The sequence below is a fragment of the Motacilla alba genome, chromosome 27 (genome assembly GCF_015832195.1).
Source record: "Motacilla alba alba isolate MOTALB_02 chromosome 27, Motacilla_alba_V1.0_pri, whole genome shotgun sequence".
NCBI lineage: Eukaryota > Metazoa > Chordata > Aves > Passeriformes > Motacillidae > Motacilla > Motacilla alba.
The window spans coordinates 2,381,074-2,401,060 of NC_052042.1; the positions used below are offsets into that span (position 1 = coordinate 2,381,074).

At 44.9% G+C, this 19,987-nt stretch overlaps 2 protein-coding genes across 2 annotated transcripts; one reads left to right on the forward strand and one right to left on the reverse strand.

The window, feature by feature from the left end:
- The first annotated feature begins 402 nt into the window (after positions 1-402).
- Positions 403-9,160, forward strand: LOC119712026 (acrosin-like). The gene is made up of 7 exons (XM_038162822.1): positions 403-473; positions 790-1,002; positions 3,144-3,409; positions 4,752-4,897; positions 5,765-5,925; positions 6,145-6,370; positions 9,077-9,160. The coding sequence occupies exons 1-7, from the start codon at positions 403-405 to the stop codon at positions 9,158-9,160; spliced, it is 1,167 nt and encodes a 388-aa protein (XP_038018750.1).
- LOC119712242 (G protein-activated inward rectifier potassium channel 1-like) lies at positions 7,974-19,353 on the reverse strand. Its single transcript, XM_038163271.1, is given in 4 exon segments — positions 7,974-10,037; positions 12,895-13,009; positions 13,011-13,107; positions 18,460-19,353. Coding segments are annotated over 4 exon segments (1,440 nt in total). The 5' UTR covers positions 19,116-19,353; the 3' UTR covers positions 7,974-9,465.
- Positions 19,354-19,987: the final 634 nt, after the last annotated feature.

The window sequence follows — 19,987 nt, forward strand, 5'->3', positions numbered from 1 at the left end:
CCTCAGGGGAACCTGGGTGTCCCTCTGCTCCATTTGGGGAACCCTAGTGTCCCTCTGCTCCCTTTGGGGATCCCTGGTGTCCCTCTGCTCCCTCGGGGGAGCCTTTGGAGTGACTTTCCCTTTGTGCCAGATTTGCCTGCCCATGGTGTCCTTTTGCAGACACGGGACCCCTTTTGCCTTGCATGACCTTCAAGATCCCTTCCAGCCCAAACCATTCTGTGGCTCTCTGAGGCTGTGGCCTTTCCCTGCCCTCTGAGGACACCGTGCCCAGAACCTGGAACCACTCACTCTGTGACATCAGCCCCAGGGCCACAGGTGCCACGGGCAATGCAGCTGCTGCAGGCACTCGGCTCAGAGGCTGCCCTGGAAGAAACAAGCTTTTGTTTCCTTCGGCTGCCAGTGATGAACCTGCTGTACCTCCTCATCCTGCTGGCTGTGTACAGACCTGCACATGGCACCTGGGACAACTGCAGGTATGGCCTCAGGCTCTGGGAGGGGGCTTGTCCCCCATTGTCACACCCCAAACCCCATGTGGGAGGGGGCAGAAGGAGCCACAGGAGCAGCAGCAGCTGCTGGGCAGGGCAGTGATCACAGAATTCACAGAATCACTGGGTTGGAAGACGCCTTCAACATCATTGAGTCCAACCCATTCCCTGACACCTTAGCTAACCCCTGGCACCCAGTGCCACATCCAGGCTTGTTTTAAACACACCCAGGGAGGGTGACTCCACCACCTCCCTGGGCAGAACATTCCAGAACTTGATCCCTCTAATGACTTTGTGCTTCCAGAGGGACCTGTGGGCACCGGCCCATGGCTTCTGACTACGACTCCTTAGCTGCTGACTACAGAATCATGGCTGGCACAGGTGCCCTGCCAGGGGCCTGGCCCTGGATTGTCAGCATCCAGGACCCCAGGAAAATAGGCAGCGGCCATACGTGTGGAGGGTCCCTCATCAGCCCACAGTGGGTCCTCACAGCAGCCCACTGCTTCCTCCAGGCCAGGTAAGGAGGAGCAAGGAACGAGGGTATCCTCACCACACCAACAGTTGCCCAGCTTGCAGCACCTCCTGCTGCTCCCCTCCTGCTTCCTCGCAGTGTGCCCGGTGCCGTGGCACTGCAGAGCCCAGACTGCTCAGAAGGCTGGGCTGGTGCCTCTGCTGCCCAGGAGCCTCCAGCATGGCATTCCCGGAGCCTAAGGCGTGCTAGGACAGCCACACTCCTCATTGCTCTGCTTTCCTCTCTGCCTTGGGAAGCAGAAGGCAGGGAAGTGCTGAGCTGCCACAGTGATGCCTTTTTGGGAATACCTAAAAACAGGCCAGACAAGGGATAAAAAGGGATTATATTTATTGAAGGGCCTTCAGGTACATTTTGGGCAGATAAAGCCTCCCCAGGTGCTACACCCAAAAATGGACCACGGGTCATGCATTTTTATATTTTTATAAGTTTGGACCATTTGCATATTGGGGGTTGATCTTCCAATTACCGCTCCAGGTAATGAAGTCATTTACCCCCAGTTTGCTCCCCCCCAACTCACTTTTGTTTCCATCTCTTGGGGCCTGAGGCAATGAGGTGTCCTTGACTCCCAGGCCTGGAGAGGAATTGCTGTGTCTGCCCAGAATGGGAAAGCAGCAGCTCACACTGGATATGGAGTTTAGAGTTCTACAGGATAGAACTGCAGGATTACAAATAGATGAAAAATATAAAAGCTAAAATATTGTATTTGTGCCCCGATGAAGAAAAGAATGATGAATCTGACTCCATGTTCTCAGAAGGATAATTTATTATTGCTTTATAATACTTTATTATAATAAAGAACGCTATACTAAACTATACTAAAGAATACAGAAAGGATAGTTACAGAATGCTAAAAAGATAATAATGAAATCTTGTCCAGAGTCCGACACAGCTTGGCACTGACTAACCAATGAGTCAAAACAATTCACAGAAACCAATGAAACAATCACCGGTGGGTAAACAATCTTCAAACACATTCCAAAGGAGCAAAACAGAGGAGAAGCAAATGAGATAAGAATTGTTTTCCTTTTTCCCTGAGGCTTCTCAGCTTCCCAGGAGAAAAACCCTGGGCAAAGGGATTTTTCAGAAAATGTGAATGCCACATTAAAATCCTCAGGCAATGTCGGTGATGGAGAGAGACAGGGAGACTGACTCGGTGATCAGAATCAGATTTTATTGTGGGATACAAACACTTACATACTATTTCAGGGAGACTAATGTGTACTACAATGATTAGGTTAAAATCACATACACAAACTTAAGCATACAACAACATCTCTTGCTTGCAGAGTTTAATGGGATTTTTTTTTTTCTGGTAAACCCATTTGATTTAATCTTCTTGCAGTCTAGGTCTCATTTTCAAAGTTCCGTTTACTTTTGCCAAGGCATCCTGTTGTCAAATCTCTCCTGTTAACCAGGTGTGAAAAACGCCAATCACTTGTTTCTAAGATTTTAAACGTTTAATAGTAATAAAATGGTTATAAAAATAGTAATATAATTAGAATCATAAAAATTTGAGCAATTGAGATTAGGACAATATGAGACAATAACAACAAAGAGTTACGCAAGGTCCAGGTATCTTTTCTGGGCAAAATAAGCCCAAAAAAGGACCCCAGTTAACAGAGAATTAACCCTTAAAAGCAACAGTCTGTTGCATATTAACACACCTCATACATGAGGCAAAAATTCCATTCAAACAAAGGATTCTGTCTGGTGAGTGCCAACTTCTTCCTCTGAATCCTAACAGGTCTTCAAGACTGAACGAGGTGGGAAGAAGTTTTTTTCTTCTGACAATGGAGCAATAAATTCTCTTTCTCTGAAAGATTTAGGTGTCCTGTGGCTGCTGTCTGGTGCAAGTACCTCATTCCTTTCTTTAAAAGAAGTATCTTACATAGCATAGCTTCTATTTTAACATTATGTTATAACCTAAAACTATATTTGAGAAAATTACTACAGCATAACTTTCTAACATAACACATATGATATTCATTTTAATATTTGTGAAAAACCAATCATAAAATACGCATTTTTCACACTAGGTCTAAAGTCCATCGTCTCTCTTGTGTCCCTCAACAAGGCATCAACAGCACCTGGCTGTGCTCCCTCTGAGCCCTCTCTCTGCCTTGCAGAAACGTCACCAAGTGGCGCGTGCTGATCGGGGCCACCCAGCTGAGCCACCTGGGCCCCGAGGCTCAGGTGCGCCACGTCAAGCGGCTGCTGGCCCACCAGGAGTACACGGCTGACTCCCAGCAGAATGACATCGCCCTGCTGGAGCTGGACCAGCCCGTGGAGTGCAGCGACTATGTGCAGCTCGCCTGCGTGCCCAACGCCTCGCTCACGGTGTCGGAGCTGAAAAGCTGCTACATTGCTGGCTGGGGTTCCGCCAGTGCAAAAGGTGAGTTGCCAAAAAGGGCTCTGAGTGTGAGCTGGGCACACCCTGGGAGGAATGGGCTGGGCTTCCTGACAGCAGAGACCAAAGTTAGGCTGTGGGATGTATGTCTCTGGAGAGGTGGGCCTGGCCTGCTCCCCAAAGGCAGAAAGGGTAGTGAAATATGATTCTCCTGGAGCCAGGTCTCATAAGCTCTTGGAGATCTATTTCACACCCAGGATAGCTCAGCTACCTCAGGAGGCATAAAATCAGCAGGATGGCTTCTGTGGGGCTGTTGGGAAAAAAAGAGGTTTTAATAAAAGGCAAAATAACAAAACTCCTTACAGAGAAAAACCGAGCCAGGTGCAAGAGGCCCTCCTGCCCCTGGTAAAACACCTCACAAGAGCCATTCGTTTCTTTGTTCTCTTCTAGTAAATTACTCAGGCAGGACTTTTTGGCTTCTGTCCAATTAGCTATCCTTAAGTTTGAGGTGAAGTCCCCCAGTCCTATGAGATGCCTTTTCACCTAATTGAGGACAGAAACGTCTGGGCATATTTCCTTTTTGAGGAGATAAAGGATAGTTTTGTCACTCCGTCAACAGAGCGCACATTCCTATAGGGTACAGCCCTTCAACAGCTGCTCCAGAGGCAAAGCCAAGCCCTAGGGAATGACTTCACCCCCAGATAGGGGAGTGGAAGTGGCAGGGAGCTGCTGGGTGCTCATTCCTTCCTGTGCTCCCAGCTGTGAAAAATGCAAATCAATTGTTTTTAAGATTTTAAACGTTTAATAGTAATAGTATGGTTATAAAAATAGTAATATAAGTAGAGTAATAGAAGTTTGAACAATTGAGATTAGGACAATACGAAACAATAAGAACAAAGAGTTTTGGACAGTCCATATTTGCCTTTTCTGGGCAAAATAAGCCCGAAAAAGGACCCACGTTAACAGAGGATTAACCTTTAAAAGCAACAGCCTGTTGCATATTCATACACCTCACGCATGATGCATAAATTCCATTCAAACAAAGGATTCTGTCTGGTCAGTGTCAACTTCTTCCTCTGAATCCTGATGGTGTCTTCAGGGCTGAGCAAAGTGGGAAGAAGTTCGTTTCTTCTGATAATGGAGCAATAAATCCTCTTTCTCTGCAAGATTTAGGTGTGGCTGCTGTCTGGTGCGAGTACCTCATTCCTTTCTTTAAAAAAATATCCCACACACGTAGTTTTTATTTTAACATTATGTTATAACCTAAAACTATATGTAACACACTACTTGAGAAAATTAATACAGCATAACTTTCTAACACAACACATATGATAGTCACTTTAATATTTGCGAAAAGCCAATCATAAAATACCCGTTTTTCACACAGCTCGGGGTCCCAGTGATGTCCTGCAGGAAGCCAAGGTCCGTCTCCTGGATATCCGGCTGGTGAACAGCAGCCGCTGGTACGCTGGGGCCATCCACACCCACAACCTGTGTGCTGGCTACCCACGGGGTGCCATGGACACCTGCCAGGTAGGGGTGCTGGTGATAGTAAAAGATTTGAAAATCATAGAAAATTCGGGGAGTTAGAAAGAAAGCTAGGCTTAGCAGGCCCTGGGAAAATGTTAAAGGTAGGCCCTGGGAAATGTTAGGCCTTGTGTTTGCTGGATCATGTGAAACTGCACCTCTGTAACCAGTACATGATAAATTATATAATTGTTAGATGTGATGATTGCTTAGTAATTAAATATAATTATTGTTTAGTCATGAGAAACTATGTTCAAGGGTTTGAGGGGGATCATGAGAAACCCATGCTTGGATGAAATCAATGTGTACAATAGAAAAATGTAAGTTTAATAATTAATATGTAAGTTATATAACGAATATAAAAACATGTTCGTCCCAAACCCATGGCAGAGTCAGATTTGGGTCTGTACCCCTGACACCCAGAGCTCTCCAATAAAAGCATACAATCCTTCTGTGATTATTCTGAACACTAACACTGGGAGCCTGCCAGCCCCCAGCAGTAAAGGTACCCTGTCCCCCCGGGCTTTGACTGGCAAATCACTTTTCCTCCACTGCTGGAGTTTCCTTGCCAAGTGCCCCTGTTCCCCAAGCCTGCCCCTCAGTGTTCTCAGCAGCCCAGAAGTCCAGATTCGGGTTCATCCATGCTCTGCCCATCCAGGATCACTGTGCAGATACAAGAGCAGGCCTTTGCAGACACCCACCCTGATCCCACCGAGGTTCCGGAGACTCCTGGAGTTCTGGAGACTCCAGCACCTGAGCAGAGCCTTTTTGTGCCATGAACACAGCTGGGGCAGGGGCTGCAAGAGAGAAGCAAGCCTCTAGTACTGAGAGCAACCACCCAGCAGCTCCCTAATCCTCTTTCCTCTGTTGCAGGGTGACAGTGGAGGGCCCCTGGTGTGCAAAGATAACCGTGCCAGCTACTTCTGGCTTGTTGGAGTGACCAGCTGGGGAAAAGGCTGTGCCAGAACGAAACAGCTGGGAGTCTACACCTCCACTCAGTACTTCTACAACTGGATCCTGATCCAGATGGGCATGTGCCCACCTGTAACAGCCACTTCAGCACCAGACTTAGCCTGCATCTCAACCCCTCTTGAGCAGCCAGAGCCAACACCAACAGAATCAGGCTGCTCTACTCCCACCCCATATCCAGAGCCAGCTGAAACAGAGACTCAAATGCCAGAGCCAACTTTCAGCTCAACCCCCTTTGAGGAGCCAGAGCCAACACCCACAGAGTCAGGCTGCTCCACACCCAGTCCTCATCACCCAACTGCAGCAGCCATGCCAGAGCCAGCCCTGACCGCAAACCCCTATGAGGAGCCAATGCCAACACAGCCTCTCTTTCCTGCTCCACATCCGTACCAGATCCTGGTGCAATTCTTAACTCAGGTGCACCAGATGCTGCAGAGCCTCATGGAAAAAAGGCAGGAGCAGCAGGATGAGCAAGACCCAGCGCAGGCTGCAGTGGACCATGACCACTTCGTACTGGGGCAGTGCCTGCTGATCCAAAGGCAGCCTCAGGGTCAAAGGTCCTGCCCATCTTCCTCCTCTGCATGCACACAAATGCTGAAATTGATTAGTTGTGGAAATAAAGTTGCCTATAGCCACTGTTAGCACGTGTTTGCAGTCCAGTCCAGTCTCCTGCCCAAGGCAAGGAGTCCCAAGCCAGGCACCAGCAAAATGAAGACATGATGGGAGAAAGGAACACAGGTGACAGGGGGCTACAGCTCTTGAGGACAGCAGTTGGGAACACTGTTTTATGCTGCCCATCAGTGGGATCCCTGGGTGTGGGACTTTTAAACTGGGCTCTCTCATGACTCAGGAGATATGGCTTCACATTCTCTGAAAAATCCCTTCGGCCAGGATTTTTCTCCTGGGAAGCTGAGAAGCCTCAGAGAAAAAGAAAACCATTCTTATCTCATTTGCTTCTCCTCTGTTTTGCTCATGTGGAACATTTGGAGATTGTTTACCCACAGGTGATTGTTTCATTGCATTCTGCTGTGAGTTGTTTTCACTCTTTGGCCAATCAGGGCCAAGCTGTGTTGGGATTCTGGAAAGAGTCACGAGTTTTCATTAATTTTTTAGCATTCAGTAAGTATCCTTTCTGTATTCTTTAGTATAGTATAGCGTTCTTTATTATAATAAAGTATTATAAAGCAATAATAAATTATCCTTCTGAGAACATGGAGTCAGATTCATCATTCCTGCCTTCGTCGGGACATTCCCAGCACACACAATAAGGAGACACGGTTCTAGAAAGACTCAAGGCTGAAGATTGGCCAGACAGAGGCTGAGGAGGAGTTCCACAGCCAGGAGCAAGGATTTCTGAGCAGTGGGCAGACAGAAGAGCATTGTGCCACCCCTCATTGTGATACATGAACTGTCCACAGCTCCCCTGCAGACACTGCTGGCACTGGGACTGACTCCACATCTGTCAAACACACAAGGAATATTTAGTAAAGCTGCCTCATGTTCCCCTACACTGAGCATCTTTATTTCTCTAACCTAACCCTAATCCTTTTATTTCTTAGTGCTGCTTTTTATCATCAGGTGTCAGCAGTGGCTGTGTAGTGTCAGTGTGCCTGTGTGGTTTCCTGTTGGGTTTGGGGTTTTGTGGGGTTTTTTTTTTTTTATTGCTTTGGGGTTTTTTGTTGCAGTACTGCTTTTCGTCATTCTGTGGTAGTAGGGAGAGGGCTGTAATGAGCATTACACTGCAAAGAGCACCTGCCTAGCACCTTAATTCAACATTGTAGGTTACATTTATGTATTCTGTATAGATCAATACTCACCCACTCTCCTCTGGTGAAGTGTTCTGTGGTCCAATTAATTTTTCTGTAAGTTAGTATTATTTGTCAGAGTGTATAGAAATGAGGAGGATTAATTGTTTTCTTAGTGGCAGTGTAAAAAAAATTGGCCCCGAAGTTGGATAACGCATTGATAATTTGCATCATTTGCTCATTAACAATTAATTAATACTATTACTCTGCCCCACAGCAGAGGGGGAGTGTGCCCAAGGACGGGGCCTCATCTCCTGGAGCTGCTCTGCTGCCAACACACACATGCACATTTGAGCAAAGAACACTTGAGACCCGAGGTGGATGTAATTTTATTTTATACTAATTTTGGCAGTTCTGGAGAGTAGGGAGTCATCATCATTTAAGACTTCATGCTGTCATCTAAGTACACCATACAAATACAGTTGGTAAATGAAAATACAGATTTCAGCACATATATATTGTTGAAATTCATGTTGAGAGCAGATAAACAACAACAAGCAGTACATCTTATCCCTGCACAAAATAGCATTTTCCAGTTTCCCTCTGTAGACAGATCAAAAGCAAGAAATAGTGAGTTCTGCAAGCCAAGCTATTCCTAGCTTGGATACATCATTTTACCATCAAGGAATGCATTGCCAAAGAATATGGTCACTGCAACCCCTTTTAAATTTGACTGAATTTTGTCCATGTAACAAGAGCAGAACTGATCCTTCTATTGGAGAGTGCTCTGGTGATGAACACCCTGTATGCTGAGCTACTGAACACTGTTTACAAAACAGCAGGGTGTGTTGATAATTACTACCAGGAAAGAAAAAGCCCCTCTCACAGACAGAGGGGGATTGAGCTGAATAGCAATAAATATCAAATCTACAAAATTACTGAGAATCGTATATAAATGGAGAAGGCAAATGTAACAAAATGAAAATTGGCAACATCAAAGACTACCATTCATTAGTAAAACTCTGAGATGTGTAATGACAGAGCATTATTTAGCACTTTGCTTTTATTTATTTACTTACAATGTCTCCAAACAGAAATGTCATTTAATTGCAGTATAAAACATGCCAAGAAGCTGAGCTACTGATCTCAAGTTTCCTTCACAGTGAGTGGTGATATGGCCATTAAAATTCAGCATGTGATCCACCAAATCAAATGCTGAGGTCTAATTTTGGACAGGATAAAGATCCTCATGTTTAGGAGAGCTCATGTGGGCCAAATGACCCAAATGGATCTTGCACACTGCTTCCTCTACCTGACTGACCACGGATGAGACACTGGGAGCACAGAGGGAGCGTGCCACAGTCACTGGGAAAGAAGGATGGACCAGGAAAGCCTCCTTCCAGAGAGACAACTGGACTGGGACAGAGCAGTGTCACATATTCCTCTGGTGTTCTGCTGTTCTGCCCATCAGGAGCAGTCCAAAAACCAGGTTTCAGCTGCTGCTACACCCTTCTTGCTTCCATCTGTGACTAAGGATGTGATCCTGGCTTTGTGAAAAAGCATCTGCATACATGGAAGACAGGGTAGATTTGCAATGAGCATGCTGATAAGCATCATCAGGGCAAGAATCTCTTTGGCATGACAGGGTAACCACACTGCCCCTCAAAGTCCTGTTATGCTACCTAAATTGGATCTGTACAGAACAATTATACAAAAAGGATCATTCTTCCTGAAAGCAGCAAAGCCAAGTTGTGACTTTGCTGTGAGACAACTCTTCCAGGGCAGCAGTCTCAAATGCAGTTTATCAGCAACAACTTCTGTTTCTCCAGCTCTTAAAAGAAGCAATCAGAGTTGATTTTTTCAAAGTTTGGCAGGGAAATTATCTTCCAATTTCACCTCTAGAGTGCCCATACCTGGAAAATCCTTCTGTACCTCGAGCTCGCTGGTAGACTGAGTCAGGGCCTTGGAATTTATTTTTAAGGCTTTCAGCTGCATCCTGTGATCACTGTCTTCATCGTCAGAGATGGGACTTATTTCTTGAATTTTCAAGAGATCTCCAGTACTGAAAGTCTTCTCTGTGTTACTGGAACTCATTCTCAGGGCTCTTGGTGGAAGGCCTTCCTTCCTCGAGCTGATCTTCTGGAGTTTAGCAGGGAGCTTGTTCTTCTCTCCTGTAACATCAGCACAGTCAAGAGGACAAACCTGTTCTCTTCTGCTTTTCTTATCAAAAGGACTATTCAAGAGAGATGACTGGGACAGGTTTTCTTCTTGTTCTTTGACACTGTAAGGAGGAGTGGGGACTTCAAAGGTGGCGTGAAACTGAGAATAATCGACACGGAAAAAGCCATCTTCCAGAGACATCACTGGCAGGAACCTGTGACCCCACAGCACTTCATCTTCTGTGTATGAGGTCCTGGCTTGGCATGTCATTCCTGTGCAAATGGACAAGAGCATTCCAACATGAGCAAGCAGATTGGCACATGGAACCAAAAACACATGAGGCTGACGGATAAAAAATTAATTTCAGCCAGCAAGCCAATGATTTTAAAGGTTATAAAATGGGGCCATTGTTCCTTGACAATCTTCTGATTGTCCAGTCAAGGGAGTCCTTCTAATTGACTGACTAAATTTTTATGCAGACTTGCAACCAAGCCATGGCAAAATGTAAAATTAAAACAGTATTAGCTTGTGTGCTGGTTTCAGCTGGGACAGAATGAATTCTCTTCACCGTGTCTAGTATTGCAAGCAATTGGGTCATCCCAAAGTCTCCCTGTTCCAGGCTGAACAATCCAAATTTAGCTTTGAGATATTAATACTGTTTCTTGGGAGAAGGAACTATTGCTTGTCAGAGGCTTACAGTGTGGGAAATGAATTTATAGAAAATTGTCCCAAACAAGTTTCAAAAGGGTGGCATTACAAATAAGACTAAATACTTCAGAGAAATAGAACTATGAAAGATGCATTGTAGTAGGACCCATGAGGGGTACCTTTAGATGATTTGCTTTAAGGCATTTACAACATGGGGTGGCAAAAACTGATAGGCCAAGAAACACTTGAAGTGTATTGTAATTAGGAAATAATTGGCTTCTGATTGTGATGGTGTGAATTATAACATCTGTATTGTCTCACCCTTCACACGAGACTGAAAACAGAATAAAAAGTTGTTAAAACACCTCTCAGTTACCCATCTCTGAATCAGAAAAGAGTATAATCCAACACAATAATAATCCATACATTAATAATGTATGTATGTATGTATGTATGTATTATTATTATTATAATCCAACATTATATAAGAGTATAATCCAACAGAATCCTTTGACAAGGATCAGGTGTTGGGGGAGACAATGCCAAATAAAAAAGCAATCTTACTGGAGGCTGTGTTACTTTTTCTCCCAAGAGTATGTCAAGACCAAAGCTGTGCAGAGACACTGAAGCTCTTCCATGCTCAGACACAGGTGCCATTGTAAACTCATTGAAGATTTTGCTCCACTTAGTGCAAAATACATCACTGGTAATGTGTGTGAACTCACAGCTAAAATGTGTTCTAACCAAGCTGGCAAATCTGTTACCATGGCACCACAACAGCAATCACAATGATTTATACCAACAAATTTGACTGAATTTTGACTGAATTATTCTCTCACGGCTGAATTGGGATTTTTCAGCCTAGAAAAGGGAAACTTTGGGATGACCTAGTTGCTTCTAATACTAGCCACAGTGAAGAGAATTAATTCTGTCCCAGCTGAAACCAGCACACAAGCTAACACTGTTTTAATTTTACATACAAACATTATACAAACATCCCAGGTGAGCAGAACTTTAAGACTTCCTGTCATGGCAGTCTCCAGAGGCAGAATTAGCAGACAGTGAGCCCAAACTCTGATTTGCTCTCTGGTTACTGCCACATGGATTCTCAAGTGAAAAATGTCTCCCTTTAAATACCCAGACAGGTAATTGCATTAAGGGAGGTTATGAATGCATGCTTATCTAAAATAAATGGTTCAATTGCAGGGTAAGACGAGGCCTCTGCAGGGATCCAAAGATGCCACAGTCAATGTGAAAGAGCATTCTGCCCCAGTGGCTTGTGTCTTTGTGGGGAGAGCAATCAGAAAGGACTGCACACAGCTGCACCAAAGGGACACCCCTTTTCCAAGCAGGAATGAGCTAGCTGCTAATATTGTGGAAAGGATGAGAAAGCTCTCTGATTAATCAAATTTTAACAAAAAGGAGGAAGAAGGAAGAAGATCAGAATGCTGATGATCGTACTGAATGATTTGGACTTTACAGTACTCAGAGATTGTTGAAGAAGAGTTCCTCATAGAACTGGAACCCATTTTCATGGGATTCATAAAAGAATTGAGTCCTCAAAACAAAAGGCCACAAAATCACCTGTCAGCTGGACAACACTATACCCAAATTTAAAAAAGAAACAATACTCTTCTCATGTTTGTCAATAACCACATATGCCTACAATCTCTGTGACCATGAGGTCTGTATTTGTGCTGTAAAACTGGACTTCTTACTCTGAATTCAAGCCAGTGCAAGCTAGGCTGTCACTGTCATATTTTCTGGAAAAATCCCTTCACCAGGATTTCTTCTCCTGGGAAGCTGAGAAGCCTCAGAGAGAGAAGAATAAAAACAAAAACTATCTGATTTGCTTCTCCCTGTTTTGCTGCTTTGGAATGTGGTCTGGAGATTGTTGATCCAACATGTGAATTGTTTTTAATTAATGACCAATCATGGTCCAGCTGTGTCAGAATCTGAGGAGTCAGTCACGAGTTTTCATGATCATTCTTTGTAACCTTCTGACTGTATCCTTTCTCTATTCTTTAGCATAGTTTTAGTATAGTATTCTTTATTATACAATATAATATAAAATAATCAATTAGCCTTCTAAGAACATGGAGTCAGATTTTCAATTCCTCCTTCGTCCTGGGGACCCAGAAAATACCCACACTAGGCTGCAAGGAACTTTTGCAGCACTGGCAACTTCTAAAGTTCAACTTGCTTTCAGAGTGGTGATCCTTAAAACAGAAGCCTCATAAGAGCATTGAGCTGTTCCACAAGGAGTGGCAAGGCTGTGTCCCTTGCTGGCCACTTTGGGCACTGGCAGAGCAGAGCCCTGTGGGGAAGGGAGCTCTCCATTGCCTGCTGAGAGCCACTGAAGCTCTGCAGCATATGGCAGGGTATGCTGGAGCATCCAGCACTGACAGCTGCCTCGCTAAAAATATCAGCACTGCAAAGAAAGACTAAAAATCAGAGCATGCAGATTATCCCAAGTCTTACCGGTGGTCTCAACAATTCCTTCCAGGATGACGACGATTTCAAATTGCTCACTCCTCAGGGATCTTTGTGAGAGACAGAAAAAGGGGCTCTCTGAGTTAATTTCATGGCAGATGGTTTAAAGGGGAAACCAAAAATAGCTGGTCGGCTCCAGTTCCAAATCCAACATCCAGTTCACACTGGTCCAGTGGCAGAAATTCCCCCTCCGGTGTCTGTCTGGGACTAAAGAGAAAAGGATGATTTAGTAATCGCTGTGTGAGGCAAAGCATCAAATCACTGCAATAAAGTTTAAACCTGCCTCTTGCATGGCATTATCAGCTGCATGTGGCAGGTCTGGGGGCTTCCTAATGGAGATGTAAGTAATGCTAAATACTGTGAGGCTGCTCTGCAAGACCAGGTTGGATTTTCTTATTATGCTGGTGAATGTATATATATGTATATATGTATATGTATGTCACAGTAAAGTTTGTAGGTGGTGATGAGATTCATATATATAATATATATATATATATATATATATATATATATATATATATATATATATGTATATGTATATGTATGTGTGTGTGTATTTTAAAATATATTTTATATATTAAACTATTATTAATATTATTAATAATATAATTATATTCTAATATATAATTCATATTTAAACGCATCTATATTTATACATTATATATTTTATGTATTTAATATATATTTTTATCTATCTTAATATTTTTAATATACATTTATTTTTTACAAAAATGTCATGTACCACACACTACATGCCTTGAAATGGATGGTCAACATGAATATCCTGTGGCAAAAGTTCCTGTTAATGAGACAAAAATCTGCAAGGTGGGCACATTTTATTCTGTTGTTTGAATTCATATTCTATTATTTTTGTATGTTACTAACTTTTGTTTGGCACAGTGATGTACTAACTCAAAGCTAAACACCGCAGTAATTGTACAGTGCATCTGGAAAGTGGCATTTTCACAAAACCCCCTGAACTGACACTGATGATGCCCTCATCCCTTGCATGTACCACCTACTGCATATTGACCTTAACAATGACCTTATTATTAAACAAAATGCCTCATCCTTCTTCCCCTCATTCCATGGGTCCAATAAAAATACTGATATAGCAGCTTCCCTCTACCCCATAGGGCTCCCTCCAAATTTTCCTGGTATTCAAAGTCTAACTAAAAATGACATCACTTGGCAAGGCAGTTCCTCACGTGGTTGCTTTGAGGGTCTCTGGTGGAAACTGCCCAACAAAACTAGAAGCTCTGCACAGCTGATAAATAAATCCTATTTCAAATATTTTCTGCTTATTTCTGATTAAAAAGCACTTATCTCTTCAAGAAGATGACTACTGATTATCAATAAATATATATTATTATAAGTTGTACAATCATAAATGAATAAAATATAGTTTTAATTGTGTTGCATTTTGGAAACATTGTTCACTGAGAGCAAGCCAAAGGCAGCAGTTTGCCATCAACTCAGATCTGACTAGTGTTCTTTTAAGAAAGTTTCTGTCTGTAAAGAAAATCCCCAAGCAAATAGTCTATCTTCATATTGTCTCCCTTCCTCACATGTACCTTAAAATGCTCATTTTATAACTGCCTGCTATTTGCTGGAGATTACACAACCAGCTAGGAGCAGCTGGAACACAGCTCATTATTAAATACAATCCATGATTTCATCGATGTGCTACCTGCTGGTTTTGCTGCTGAGGAAGAAATATTCCTCCTGTCTAAGTAACAAAGTTCTCCCCTGCACAGGAGGACAAGATCCAGTTTCTCCTTTGCTGATGAAGACAGAGAAAATATCAGCTGATTGCATGTAGAGCATTTTCCCAAATTATTTATGATCTGAAAGGTAAAAGTGCTGTGAGATAAAAGCAATCAACACTTACACAGCAGTCATGGCAGTCTGTTATTTGCAAAGGTGGAATCAGCCTACTGCAAAAATATCTTTTCTGTTTTCCTGAGCAAGCTGCAGAGCTAGGCAGCAGACCAACACTGATTTTGCTGCCTGGCTGCTGATCCTGCAGTGGTGCACAAACTGATTGCCCAGGTATGACCTCTGCTCCAAGGTAACAAACCTGCATGAGCCAACATCTAAACCTCAAATTGTCCCAAAGCTTCATCAAATACATCTACCTAGACAAAAATGTGCCATTTTGCACAAGCTGTTGCCTGACTTCAGAACTGTTTGATCTACACACCATTTTTCTCTGTGGAAGAGTCTTCAATCAATTCCATCAACAGTAAACAAATCCAGCCAGGATGATTAGAGGTAACAGATCTGGGAGAAAGCAGAAGGTTGTGTTTGAGGTATTCAGTATCTTACATGCAGGATTGATTTATGCAGGGCATGGAGGGTTTTTAAAGTTGTTTGTTGAATAAAAATAGGTTAACCTGAATGAAGAGAGCTTAATGGCCCCAACAGGTTCAGCCTCCTAGCCAGTGACCTTTGTTTTACATTTCCATCTACAGCTCTGCTCAAAGGATCACAAAACAAGAAGACTTTCAGCAGAAGGTTGGACCACAAACTTCCTGAAGTTCCTTCCAATCTGAACAATTCTGTAATATTAAAAAACATCATTTTTTTGCACTTTCTGTCCTACTTATCAGCTTTCAGAAATCACAATATAATGGGTCTTCTTAGTTATTTCCAAAGCCTGTCACCTGCCATCTTTCACCTGCAAGCTTTCTGGTACAATTTTGTTTGCTTTCAGCTTATTCAGAGCTGTTGGTAAGTACAGCCTAAAGAACAGGTGCCTGCTGGTTCTAACCCAAAGCTCACTGCTCTGTGGCTATCATGCTTCACAACTGTACTTTTAAAACTATTGTTAGCACACATTGAAAACAGGCTATGATGATTTCACAGTCCTCAACTTTCTGAATCAAAATGTCCTGTACTAGCTGAAACACTGTATAGATGACTACACTATCATGTTTATCAATGACATATATAGTCACATCAAGAGAAGGTACAAATATGTACTGTGAATGAGTTTTATAAAATCAATCCTGATTGCCATACTGGTGGCTGCTGCCTTAGGCACACTGGAAAGGTTCAGGAATCAAGGCTGAAAAATACAGTTCACTGTGACATTAAAAAGTCCAGGACCTGAAACTGCACATTTTCAGCAGCTAGTTCCAAATAGCTTTTTTTTTCTATTTCTTGCCCCAGAATTTTGCTTTTCCCAGCTTCTGAGGCACTCATGTAAACTAGAAAGACTTGGGTTTCTGGAAAAGTCTTTGCTGATTAGTTGTGCTAACACACAATTCATCTTGTAACTGTTTTCCAAGCTCTCCACAACTCAGTTTAAATAGAGCCTCAGACTTTTGCATGGTATCACTTTGCCATGCAGAGCCTCTGGACCCAAAGAAAAGGCAGCCCAGTGTGGCAGCACCATTGTAATCCACTGAATGGGTCAGGGCATGTATCACTCTCAGGAAATGCTGTTCTCACAAACTCAGGTTAGTGTACAAAGGCAAATCCTCAGAGCTCCACTGGTCTCAGCAAAACACTACATTCACTACTGAATACATCTCCTAGCTCAAGTACAAAAATGTGATGTGTTTATTCACATCCCTTCACCGTGGCATCAGTACAAAAGAAAATTCTGGCTACCTGATCAGGTGCAGGAGTGCAGCAAGATCAGCTGTTGGCAGCACTGCAGGGAAGAGCAGAGGGCAGAGCTCAAACCACAAAAAGGATTTGCTGAAGACAGCAAGCAAATTCTGGCACATTCACCCTAAGTTTAGAGGACACACAAAAGCAGCTGATGGAAATTCAAGGGTGACCTGAAGAGTCACCAGTGGCTCCCAGAATGGTGTGTCCAGCTCAGTGACAAGGATTTACAGAAAGACATGGGAACCAATACCACACTAATCAACGAGGACGGAGGGGGCAGCTACTGCACACTCAATTTTAAATCTTCTGTTCATAGCTGGTGTTAGTCAAAAGTCACAAAGCAGCTTGAAGACAACATGATGACCATACCAAAAAAAATAAAATCAAGAATATGCTCACTGATTCATTGTCTGCCTACAAAACAGCTGTCCTAAGACACAATGGTCACGCAGGTCCATCAAATGTCCTTCAGTTTTCTGGCCCAGTCACCTGCACACCAGCATTGTGTAGCAATAGAGCTGTCAGCAGAAAGGACATCAGGCTGAATATCTGGCATCTTATTTCAAAAGAAAATTAGTTGCCCTCTCTGTAAAAACACAATGTGACCCCACTTTTATGCCACTTTGACCTGCATTCCATTTTGAATGATGGCATTAAATTCTTTAGAGGAGATTTCTGGAGGATAAAGCAACAAAAACCATGGTTCAGCTGGCTTTCCAGTTCCTACAAAAATTGCTCCAGTGTAACTCCTCACAGCTTGTTCCCATATATATATATATATATATACATATACAACTTCTTTTTAAATCTTAGCAGATTCTCCATTTTAACTAGTATTATGTAGCAAGAAAAATTAACAGCTCAGTCTAGCATTCAGCACAGAACAGATTTACCACTCATATTTACCACTGTCCCAACACTTTCTGCTTCATGCTTATTCATGCAGATTATTAAATAGGCCAGAGAGAATTACCAGATAGAGCACAGAACATTTATAACACTCAAATATGATATCCTGAAATTAATCTCATCACTGGGATCCAGCTTTTGACAGCTTAGGAGCTTCAGACAGAGCTCCTCACCAAGCATGCTCCCCTAACAAGTCATAGCTGCTGTGAGATGCTACATTGCTTAGAATTCAGTGTTTTTCTTCCATTTCACTCCAGCGCAATTTATCTTCTGGACCTTCATGACTGCCAAACTCTTAGGAGTTTTGTTTGTTTGTTTGTTTGGGTTTGGTTTTTTGTTGTTGTTTTTTGTAGTTTGGTTTGGTTTTGGTTTGTTTTTTGTTCTATCATCTCCTTTGAATTTCAGTTTTCTTCCATTCTGAATTCTACTGGCCATTGTCAGAGATTAGTAAACAGATACTGGTGACAATCAAAGGAGCATCCATACAACCCCTCTGAAATGCTGTGAAGTCATCAGCTGAAACACTGGGATAAGGGACTGCAAGTTAAAGCTCACCAAGTTTCCCCAAGAGGAAGAGGTCAAGGTTGATCTTTATCCTGGTTTAATACCACCACGAATCGATTCCTTATTCTCAGCCATCACCGGCTAAGCAGCATTCCTTGGAGCTGTCCTGCATCCTGACACATCCATCCATCCTGACCAGCCTGGGTTTCTGCCAGCCTCACAATCCACTGAAGTGCCCTGGGAGCTCTCTGATGAGCCAGTTTTCCCCTACACCTGCTTGGCTCTTTCATGGCTCCTGCTGCGAACAGGAAAAATCTTACAGTTCTTCTCACCGCCCCAGCCACATCCTCTCCCCCGCCTGCCAAGGGACAGCACGGGGCAGGGCAGAGCTGCCAGCAGGCACCAGCAGCAGCGGCTACACGGGAGAATCCCCACGCTCCTGCCCTCCGTGCCCACCCCTGCACCCTGCCCGTGTCGCCACCGCACCCAGGTGCCCCGTGCCACCCAGCGCCGCAAGACCTCACCTTGATCAGCTTGCAGCGGATCTGGGCAGACACCATGTGGCTGTTGCGGAGGTTGCCCACTCGAAACATGAGGCAGAGCTTGGCATCGCGCTGCGAGATGACGGCGGCACGGCTGAACATGAGGGTCTCGGCTCGCTTCTTGGGCTGCGACATCTTGATGAACATGCAGCCGATGAGGAACGCGTCCACCACGGAGCCCAGCAGCGACTGGAAGAGGAACAGCACGATGCCCTCGGGGCAGCGCTCCGTGATGTAGCGGTGCCCGTAGCCGATGGTGGCCTCGGTCTCTACGAAGAAGAGGAAGGCGGAGGGGAAGTTGTACACGTTGGCCACACACGGGCTGTACGTGTCACCGTGCGCCTGCTGCAGGTCCCCGCGCAGGTAGGCGATGCCCCACCACATCGAGGCCATCACCAGCCAGGCCACCGTGTAGGTCAGCAGGAAGATGAGCAGGTTCCAGCGCCACTTGAGGTCCACCAGCGTGGTGAAGAAGTCGGAGAGGTAGCGGCTGCTCTCGCCGCCCAGGTTGCCGTGCTGCACATTGCAGCGCCCGTTCTTGTCCACGAAGCGCTGCCGCTCCCTGCGGGCGCTGCAGCGAGCGAGGCCCACGGCCTGGTACTCGTCCCCAAACTTCCTGCGCACGGCTGACATGCCGCCGGCTGCCCGGGGGCTCCGCGGGCACGCCGGGGATGCTGAGCGCACCGCGCTGCCTGCGCGCAGCAGCCGCCAGCCCCCCGAGCTCGGGGAGCTCCGGGATGCCCGCGGAGCCGGAGCGGCGCTGCCAGCGCTGCCCGATCGCCAGCGGGGCAGGGGAAGCGCCGGAGCAGCCGCAGCCTGAGCGGACACACGGCGACAGGACCGCGCAGCCGGCGGGGAGAGCCGGGCTGGGCTGGGCGAGCCGGGATGGGGCGGGGAGAGAAGGGCTGGGTCTGGGGCGGGGAGAGCCTGGATGGGGCGGAGTGAACTGGGCTGGGCCGGGCCGGACTGGGCCGGGCCGTGGAGACAGTGGTTGGGAGAACCGGGGCTCGGGGCGGGTCCAGCGCCGGAGGTGTCTGGCCGAGCCCATGTAACCCAGGCAAAAACACGCAAGTGATGCACAATATAATCTCACCGCCTGCCAGCTGATAGCAGACTCTGTCCCTGAACTCCTGTCAGTGCCCTCCCGCAATTTATATATAGAGTGTGATGTTCTGTGGTGTGGAACATCCTTTGGCCTGTCCATAACCTGTTCTGGCTATTCTCCCACTCAGCTTTTGTGTGCACCTCCTCCCTGCCAGAGAACGAGACACAAAAAAGTCCTTGGCTTAGGATAAGCACTGCTTAGCGACAACCAAAGCTATCAGTGTGTTATCAACATTATTCTCATACTGGTTCCAAAACTCAGCCCTGTGTCAGCTACTAAATTAACTACTCGTGTCTTCACAAATAATTTAATGGATGAAGGTAGGGGGTGTTAACATCGTTGAAATGGGTTTTAATGTCTCTACTGACTTTGGGCAGCAGGTTTGTTACCGGCCCGGACA